Source organism: Ascidia mentula, chromosome 7 (assembly GCF_947561715.1).
Source record: "Ascidia mentula chromosome 7, kaAscMent1.1, whole genome shotgun sequence".
NCBI lineage: Eukaryota > Metazoa > Chordata > Ascidiacea > Phlebobranchia > Ascidiidae > Ascidia > Ascidia mentula.
In genome coordinates, this window is record NC_138572.1 from 7,042,382 (window position 1) to 7,052,873 (window position 10,492).

The 10,492-nt window shown below is 42.3% G+C and overlaps 1 protein-coding gene across 1 annotated transcript; it reads right to left on the bottom strand.

Annotated features, from left to right (window-relative positions):
• Positions 1-6,320: 6,320 nt before the first annotated feature.
• On the bottom strand, positions 6,321-9,370 carry LOC145908428 (uncharacterized). Its single transcript, XM_082995707.1, has one exon. It carries the CDS (start codon positions 9,290-9,292, stop codon positions 7,457-7,459), a length of 1,836 nt encoding a protein of 611 aa, XP_082851833.1. The 5' UTR covers positions 9,293-9,370; the 3' UTR covers positions 6,321-7,456.
• Positions 9,371-10,492: the final 1,122 nt, after the last annotated feature.

A 10,492-nucleotide genomic window follows, 5' to 3' on the forward strand; every position in this document is an offset into this window, starting at 1 on the left:
TCAGTGAACACCACCTACCGACAAACGTATTACCGATAAAAGATGAGTCTTAATGGACACTGAAAACTTAAAAGTGAGCCAGGCATTCCGGGCAAGATCGTCCATTACTCTCCGTAGGCGTTCGCGTGCCACTCTAAGCCACAAGTCACTAAATCCAGAGAAGATGAACCCGAAAGGGAAGTGGGTAAATGTGTCCAAAACAACAACAACAATAACAGAACGGACAGGGCCACTTGTTGGAGCGCTTGACATTTCCACTTTCACCTCTGTATGCCTCAAGGGGTGATTTGGGTTAGAGTTGCCTTTAATCTTGGCTCACCCACCGCGCATCCTCTTCCAAAACCGCAGGACTGAAACGTTTATATGTGATGTTGTCCGGACAAAAGTGGATATTGTAAGTGATAAAGCACAAAACCTTTTATAAACAGCTAACAACAATGTACAGTTTATCCAAATAAAGTTTGTTGAACCTATTTGGACATTAGTCAACTATACTAAGTATTCGAATATATGAGTAAACTTTTTGTATTGCTAGAGTGTAACTTAATAATCTGTTCTTCTGGCATATATAAAAAACGTAACTTTATTCACCGACGTTTCGCCTGTTATTCAACAAGGCTTCCTCAGGGCAATGAGACAGGTACAGCACACAACTAACGCCAAAAAACACGAAGTGGAACTTATTGGACATTTCTCCGCAATTATACCTGATAAACGCTAAAAAGAGTAGGCGTTATGTTTCCTAAAAACGTTTGTCAAGATTTTTCTTACAATTGACGTACGCGCATACAGAGTTATCATAAATATCCGAAGTGACGAAAGTCTTCTAATCCAGCAAACCAAACAGCACCAAAATATGAGATAAGTTTCACCTATCTAAAAAGCTGTCAAAAACAGGCTATGTGGGCTTTAACCAAAGTAGTGGTTTAACTCATACATCATAGGCATGGGAGAGTGTCCTAACCGGCACTAACGATTTGTTAGCTCAGGGATTACAAAACAGACAAACTCTCGAGTGCGCTGCCCCATATTATCGTTGTGCAAATATGAAAACGACAGCTGTGGCAGCTCCTCCCGTGCAAGGGAACAAACTAAACCTGTGGCTACGCGGGTGAATTTTTTGGGCTTAGCAAACGTGTAAAGCGGATCTTGGCCCATCAAACCTCGGCACGCTCCGCCGAAAGTAAATGTACGATTTTTCGTGACGCCACAGCAAGGTTGCATCAGGCCACAAAGGTCGAACTGAATGCATCAAGAGTGAGTTTGCTTATGTCACGCAACACTCTTTCGACCCAAAGAGTACGGGTGGCCTTTTGTAAACATTGTCACAAGTGCCCGCGTTTCGACAAACCATGTCAATATATGAGACAGCTCGAAGATAAGTGAGACTTTTGTGTTCAATGAAGATAGAAATGTTTCAAAAAGGTCGATATACCCGCGTTACTTTATTGCCTTATTGTGCAGAGTATCTTTTTGAAACATGAGGACAATTTGTTAATTAAACGTATTTAAAACACATTGCACTTCTTGCCCAAAAACAAGATTCCTTGCAATAAACCTTACGAGTTGATTAAAAGTTGAATCAAGGTTATCAATGACTAATTCTCAATGCACACATTTACCTTGTACATGTGTTTTAAAGTGGACAAATCGTACCAGTTTGAAGCAGCGCCCTATTATCAGCAAGCTTCACCTTTTAAATAGATTGATGCATTCAACATACCGACCTATAGGTAACTTGAAATCGTTTTGAAGTAATACTGGTTTAAGTGGGTTCCGGGTCCAACCCTGACCTTCGTGGAATCTTGACAGGGGAATTAGGCTCGTCTCCCACGTATTGAGTTACTGGTACGGTGGTGGAGAAGTCACGTGATTTTTACGTAGCCTATATAAGGATTTTTAGTGTTTTTTTTTTTTATTTAGTGACAAATTTCACTCTGCAAAAATAAGTGCGGTCATTTGCACTTATTTAAAAAAAACTGTCGTTTGCAATGAAATCAGGACGGCTTTGTATTATTCCTCCACATATTGAAAGTTAAACTTGGCTAACTTTTAGTGGTTGGACCTTTCAAACGTTGAATTAACTACTCTTTATTATATGCGATGATGGTCGAGCTTTTGCCGGCTTTTGGAAAAACGTAACTTTATTGTATGAAATCAAGTCAGAAACATATTGTTCTAACTTCAAAGATAATTCTTTTTTTCCTAATAAAGTAGTGCAGTTGGTATCAAGACAATGCCTATAATCAAGAGTCCGATGCTACGACATTCAAGGAATGAGTCCATAGATAAACATTGGAACCTGTGTCTTTTTTCAATTTGACAAAATTTTTATATTTTTGTTGTATTTTACTCGAGCATCCAACAAAATTGTTGTATTTCACTCGAAGCATCCAAATTCGAAGCACTAGGAGCAGCGACCACTAAATCCTAATTCCAAACATGATCCATGCCTTTCACGTCGTTTAAAATCGGATCTCCCTCGACTGCTAAGCAAACAAACAAAGCCCAAATGAAAGCGAGCCCAAAATCGGAATTACCGCCGGACATACATCAACGGTACGGTGACATCCTGCTCCTAAGAGGCCCCTAAGCATGATAAAACGGTGTCAGGGCCCCTGTCTTGCGTTGGCCCCATTGAGGTTCAATAAGCGTCAGAGGTACTTGGTCTGCGGATAGAGGCGCATGTCTGGTTGTCACGAAGTGTGTTTGAACTTTTTCCTATATTCTACTTTTTTTATTTACGCCTTTTAACATATAAAAGTGAAACCTGCAAAGTTAGCAACATTTTATATCTCCCAAATTTCAACGAACTTTAGTGTAAGTGTAGTAACTTGAGCGTAATTCAATGACTTTGTCTAAGCGTTGCCTTGTGGGTGCAGTAAATGGTTACCTTTTGGCTAACGGTAAAAATTGCACGTTGTAAATATCCTAAATAACGTCATTAAAGACAATCTTAAAACATCAATGTCAAACCGAAACAGATTACCCATCATTCCTTCATTTGGACAATTAAGTTTGGAAACCGCTAAAATCCGAATCTCCATGTGTTTTGCGCCGTTATTCTTCCATTTCCTTTACTCTGTTGGTGGTGACGACTGAGCCGCAATGTCGCGCGGGCTAAACGGATCGGATTACCTTTGGCGCGAGGCGTTCACAAGGGCGATGAAAGACGTGTTTGTTGTCGGCTGTCGACCGAAAGTGTGCCGGGATGAACGTTCACAGATCTGAGACCTCTCATCCTGAAGCTCAGTGGAAATTAGGCTTTACACAAGCACTGGTTAATTTTGCGTGTTATTTTAATTCCAAAAAACGCGCAAAATGTTGCCACTTATAAAAACAGCCTGTGGTTGTTTTTGTGTATGTTAGACGGTACAAGATTATCAAACAGTAGCATTTACCTACCCTCAAGAATATCATTTTCCTTTTTTCCCACAGTCTTTGAAACCCTTGCTAGATGGCGTACTTGGTCTTTACCTTTAAACTTGGCAAATGACAAAAGTAACCGAAGCACTCAATCCCACTTTTTTCAAAAAAACTGAACTCCTTAATAGGCCGGGAAACCATAGAACCCATGTGGGTGGAGGAGGGGCCACTCTACCACAGCCTGTGGCCGGACAAGGGACCCAAAGACATGTGTCAGTCAGGCGCCCTGGAGGCGATTGACCCGGGCACGGAAATCTTGACCTTGGCCACTTTTCAAGGTCACCTTACAGTGCACGCCGTGGGACAGTCGGTCACTATATCGTGAGAATGGGTAGTTTAGACACATGGGAAGATTTGACCATACGAAAGAAATTGTGTGCTAACCTAACTTTAAAGCATTCTTAGGATCATCATATTTATTAAAAACTTGCGAATTTGCTGCGTATCACTGTGTTGAAAACTTTACCATTTTCAAAAAAAATACGTTAGTGCCACAAAAACATCGAAACATGCAGGGAAAAATTAGCTTGATCTCTTAAGTGGCCAAAACTATGCAAAGGGCTGAGAGGACGGACCAGATAACACAGAAATCCCTTCTGACCGCCCGTCGTTGACCCCCGAGGTTGACAGGCGACGTCTATACAAACAGACACTCGCGAGTTCTCTATAGCCGTCTCAAGCCTTTCACTTGATCCATAACCATCGTAACTTGGTTTGGATTTCTGAACGACTTGAGGCTGCCCAGTCCAGCTGGCGTACAGTTACAAAGCCATCGTTTAACCTTGTCTGGACGTCAGACTGGCGCTTGTCCGACACGGTACTGTATACACACAGCTTTGGGCCTGAACACACGAGGTGGTGACCGTGCCATTGTCCGTTCGGTTTCGTACATGGCAAAGGTCAATAGTGCCGTCATTGATGGTCCTGTTTTGGGGTGGGACCTCTGGGCATTCTGTGACATATTCGTTCCCATATGAACAGTGTGCTGTTCTCTTTGCTGGGTGATGCTCTGTATGTTGTCGTTTGTGAAGCTTTTTACACAAAGTTATACCACCACAATGCCATTGCATGAGAAGCGTTATTTTGCAAATATAAAGTCAAAAGAAAACACAAAAAATCTTTTTCAATTTTGTTCAAGTTTCTATCCAGTCATTTTTCGGACCGGATTGAAGCATTACTTCCACACTAACATTCACAAAAAATATCCGAAAATACCTTGAACTTTTTGGATTACGTCATTTGTTTGTTGACACGTGCACATAATCGCTTAAGTTGGGTCAAAAAGACGAAGTGTTGAGTGACGAAAGAGTCGCGACCTTCTGCACGGTCGAGCAAACTGAGGTAAAATGCGACACCCTTTATTAAAATAACCGACTCCGCCACTTGCAGCTTGCCGTCTGCCTGTAATTGGAGGCTAGTTTGCGGTGGAACTCCCTCCGTATCAGCGCTTGATTGGATAAACCGCGACGCGCGGTTGCCAGTTTCAAGGGAAGCACTTTGGTTTGCTGCTGAGGTTGTTTCTTGATTTTCAAAAGTGGTGTTTTGGGCAACAGGCCAAGAGCATCAGGATGAAAATAAAAAACACACAAACGCTCCACACAAATAAATTGTCTGAACCGGGTAACGTTTGCTGATTCGTTTATCTTTCAAGTTAATTCTTGCGCAACGTTGTTGTGACGTCATTGAGCCAACTAAAACGTTAAAAAATTCAAAGGCGCTTTTTGTCATCAAGTCATTAATTACCGGTATAGGGCGCTGAAGGCTTCCCTCTACCCTTACTTAGACCCGCTTTTAACCCTGAATACCCAACGGCAACCCTAGGATCACCTTACTTTCTCTCAGTTTCCTGTACATGAGGCCACACGTACGATCTTGGCTTTCGACGATTCACAGGGTCTCTCTGGGGTATCGCAATCCCATGACGACCTGTTTGCAAATAGAACGCTACTTGACCGCCAGTGTCTCTTGCGGTCGCGAAAAACTTGTGAAGAAATACCTTGCTGGGATCAGGTTTACACGTAGGAATCTAAAGCTAAATGTAAATGCTGTTTACGCGTGTCGAGTCGTCATTTTAACCACAGCGCTTAGCTGTCAGTCATACTTGCTGGGCTAATTTGTCAAATTACCTTTCCCGTAAATCTGGGAAACCTCATGATAAAACTTCCTATATTATCCACATAAGATTAACCACGAAGCTGTTTTCCCGGACGCCTACAGATCGATAGATTTAACATACTTATGATCAGGTTGTTTGTTCGTAAGGCTTGCCTTATATAGTTAACACGTGACAGTAGGCCACGATTTGCGAAGACGACTTTTCGCCTGCAAATTGTTTGGACCTGTTCACTAAACGTATCAAATCACCCATAAAGGATAATGGAATTAAGAAACAGCAACATAAGGCGAATTAGCCCTGTACCCACGTTGTTTTGTAACGGGTTTGTTTCACTTGATTTGTATGTTTTCTCTTTTTTTGCCCTAATGATGCAAAGTAGTTTTGCATTCTACGGAACACATTGTAAGGTCAGCTGCAGACACTAGGTGTACATACTGTTTCCACCTGTAAGATCTTATCAGTGCTTCTGGTGACTGTGGCACTGGGCTAGCTGATAAAACTAGCGGGCACACATACTTTCACTTTGTGGCACCTTTCGGTCAATCGTCGATCCGTTGGGTGTTTAAGATTGTAAGGTATTTTGACAGTTTTAATCGTACCATTTGTATTACCCAACGCTAAATACATTTTATTTGAGAATTTGATGTAAATCCAAGTAGGTATTGATACGATTTGTAATGCGACTTTTATTCATCGACAGAAAGACGCAGAAACGCCATCCAACAAACTTCGAACCAAAGAACAAATCAACAACGAAAATAAAGTGCGACCAGCGGAAAATGGCGAATAAAGATTTAAACACGCACCGAGATAGGATTGGAACTTGATTAAAAAATGTAAACATTGCGCTTGGGGAACTGTGTAAGCAGTTAAATTGCTACATTGGCAGTTTAATAAATGAAATGTCTTGGAAAATTAAAACATAAAATTTCGATCAGTGTCTTCATATGATTCAAAGCAATTTTTGTAATAGATGTGTAATACAGTAATGACGTACACCGTTGAAACAGTACAGTGTTTTCTTACCGATAAAATTCGTAACAGCACTGCTCGACACAACGTGATGCTGGCAAGGGTTAAACACATGCAAAATGTTTCGGAATGCAACGTCGTGCTTGCGCAAAGTGCCCGAACAAAAAGGCCCTTTAACGCAAAGTGCCCTGGTACATCAAGGCACAACAAACGAGACCTTGGCAGTGGAAGTGCCCGGGCGGATGAACAGAAAAGCAATGTTACCATTTGGCGTCATAACTGTAGCGTTTTGATAAGTGGACTGTCCACGCCAAAAGCAACAGTTACCGAATTTGCGACCGGCCGGAGTCCAGGACAAATTAGGAAAACCAACAAGGGGCTTAGTCGGTCACTAGGAACAAACAGACAACTAGTGGGTAACAGGGCATTCGGGTCAACGCCAAAGCCAACGCCGGGGGTTATGGACAAGTGCCGAAGACGGGAAATGGGGCCGCGGGGGCGACAAAAGATAAGAGATCTGAGGAATGGACGCGCCCCTGGGCACGATGGGTTGCCAGCGACCGTGAGCTTGTTTAAACAGCAGATTCAACGGCGACAAACACTGCTGAACGGAAGTATATTTGTTAGCATGATAGAGTTGCTTCATTGGTCGAGACTGCTGCGCATTCGGCCTTTTTACGGCAGTTGTTGGTAAAATCGCAGGAAGCGGAACATATTGCTTCTGCTTCGGTTCATTTGCCCATGTTACGAAACATTACAAACTTACAACCAAAATTCTAGAACTTAAAAAATGAGCTCCTGTCTTGGTACTCAAGTGTCTTATCAGGTAATAGGGTAATATGAATGGATTAGAAGCGCAGAGTATAAACAAAAGAAAACACAAATTTGCACACGCAATAGGGCTCATTTGATAGTAAAATAAACGGACATGAAGCGTTGGTTCTAATATGACGGGTGCATTGCCGTACTGTGGAAACCCATATGCCCGCCGCCCGCGGTCCCAGCCATTGCGCATTGGGTAACCCCAGGAGTATCGTGGGACCTATGCGGGGTATATGGGTACCCTAAGCCCGTCGAATGCCGCGGGGTTATCTCGAGCTGGTGCGTCGACTGTGCACCTTTCACCGAACTCCCGTAACCACTGCTGATCATTCCAGAAGCGGTGCCGTAGTATGTTCCTGGGGCTCCTGTCATATGATGATGGACTCTGTGGGTATCTAATGCTCCGGGACTCTGACAACCGCTGTATCCTGTTCCATGGGTAGCGCTTGTGTGCCAGCTGGGACTGTAAGCTTTGTAATGGCCGAGGTGGTAATTAGGATGGTGGTGGACGCCAAATCCGGAGTAGGAATTGTATGAATTGTACACGCTGTCAACCAAACCGAACATAGCTCTTGATTGGTCAAGAAGGGAATTAGGTGGACCTGGAGTGGGTCTATAAGGTCTCTTCATGCGTCTCCGTCGGCGATAGTTACCATTTTCAAACATGTCTTCACAGCTTGGGTCAAGCATCCAGAAATTTCCTTTGCGCTCGCCGCCCCCTTCCCGAGGAACTTTGATGAAGCATTCGTTTAAGCTAAGGTTGTGTCTGATGCTGTTTTGCCATCCTTTTCTATTTTTTTCGTAGAAAGGAAACTTTTCGACGATGTACTGGTATATACCCGACAACGTGAGTTTCTTGTCTTGAGAGTCCCGAATCGCCATGGCTATCAGTGCGACGTAACTGTACGGTGGCTTTTGAGAACGACTCTTGTCATCCTTGTCTGACAACTTTATAGTGGAATTACCACACGGCTTAGGAATTGTTGAGTTGTTGCTGTTGTTGGAATTTGAATTGACATTTTGAGTTCCATTTTCTGAAGCTGGTTTACCTTTTTGTCCTTGATTCACAGCTTCCGCTGAACCTTTGTTCGAAACAGAAGCCGGTTTAACGAGTTTAGCCTCTTTAGGTTTTTTGGAGGGTGGTGATTTCGAGTTCGCTGGGTTGCTTGTATCCCCTGCTACGACTGGCCGCTTTGGTTTGACATCAAGCGCCAACGGTTTGACCTGTTCCTCGCGTGGAATGGCGTAAGCACTTTGAAGACTCCGGATGGTGTTTGGCTCGCTTGCGATTTGTGAGCAATCGTAATCTTTCGCAGTCAATGCGCTTACGGAGCTCACATATTGAGAATGGTTTGTAGGGGACGATTGGTAACCATTGCGCATGATGTAGGGATTCTCAGAGACGTCGTTTCTTTGTGTCATGCTTCCTAAATGATTTCCCGCCTGCTGGTACACGGAATTCGGTGAGTTGTTTACAGACACAGAACGGCAATTGTTCATTTCTGTTGCGCTGTGATTGCTTGTAGCAATATGCGACGATTCGTTGGAATCAGCCGACAGTCGTGAGTTGCTCTGTCTCGCCGACGCTACAGACTGGCAGTGATAATGTCCATGTTGATGGTCTCCCAACTCCGAGGCTGAACTACTGGCAGATTGGTTGTAGCAATCGTGTTCGGCGTGGTGATAGCCATCGTATATTCCATTTTCGACCATCTGGAAATGGTGATTGGGGTATGTAGGCGATCGGTTGCGACTGGAATTGTTCTGGGTTAAGTTCGATGCCAGCGTCTCGTGTGCAATGGTGTTGTGACTTTCGGGAACGGAGTGGTAATGCGAACCAATATGGCCGAAGTACTCGGGGCCGTAACCGGCGCGCTCATCGTAGGAGAGTTTGCCGTACACTTGTCGGTAAGGATCGGTTGGGCCTGGAATCAGAGGCCTTGGTTCGTATTCCATTGCAAGGGCAGAAGCTGCACGGTATTGATAAAACTAATATTGCTACAATCGGCTATTTTGTCGTGGACGTGCGATTGCAAATCTGTGTTAAAACAAAATGATGGTGAAAATTCCTCTTTGGCCTCCAAAATAAATATTCTTCGACGCTTAACATTTTAGTCACAAAAACATATACTTTGCTGAACAAAAAATAGCTTGTTTAAAACAAATTTAGTCTTTGATTATATAATCTGTAATATAGTCAAGGTTTAAGCAACACCAGGATATGGGCATTTTTTGTCGGAGACAAATCAACAAACATTGACAAACGTAGAGTTGTTTTGACTTCTTCCCCATTAAAGCACAAAACAAAAGGCTTTGATATCTTAGATTTATACTACATTATGTTCTTTCACAATTTTTTTTACACTTTCTGATCTGACCAATCTGTTGGTTACAAAACTATTGTAAGGCTAATAAAATTAAGCTCAATTGTTACTGATGCTGCCAGGCATATTTTATTGCTTAATACTGCTCTTCTGGCAAACTTTATTGTATTTACGTTCCTCAACGTTTCGGCTATTATGCAACAGCCTTCATCAGGAGGAAGTATCTAAGTTTAACACAGTGGACACATTTGAGGCACATAAACAAAAACGCTACAAAAGAAAGAAGAAGTGAAACAAATGTGTCCGAAACGTTGAGAAACGTAAATACAATAAAGTTTGCCAGAAGAGCAGTATTAAGCAATAAATTAAGCTCAAGATTTCAAAAAAATATTTTTTTTTACAGAGGATAATGGTATAAAAATAAAATTTACTGCAAAACAAGTTTATTCGCCAAATGTAAATGTAAGATAATTTTACTAATTATGGAGAATGCAACTTCAATCCAAAAACGCTGTCAAGTTTAATGTTATTTATCATAGTAATCGCCTATAATTTGCCCTGTAATATTTTAGTCTATTTGGAACAACGCTATTGACTCAACTTCATACAACAAGTCTAAATTGACAAAACCGTAATTGCTGGTTATAAACTATGAATACTGGTCAACATGTGAACAAAAAATCAACCAACACATTTGAGAAAGAAAAAATTCGAAGCACACAAAACAATTACAACATCTCCACTGAGGTTGTGCAAAACTAGGCTTTCGGCACCGCCAATCTTAATCTTGCGACGGCAAAACCGACATTGCCTCGCTACAATTAATTCGCGC

Coding starts and splice junctions, on each gene's coding strand:
- LOC145908428 (XM_082995707.1), bottom strand. CDS start 9,292: ATGGAATACGAACCAAGGCCTCTGATTCCAGGCCCAACCGATCCTTAC.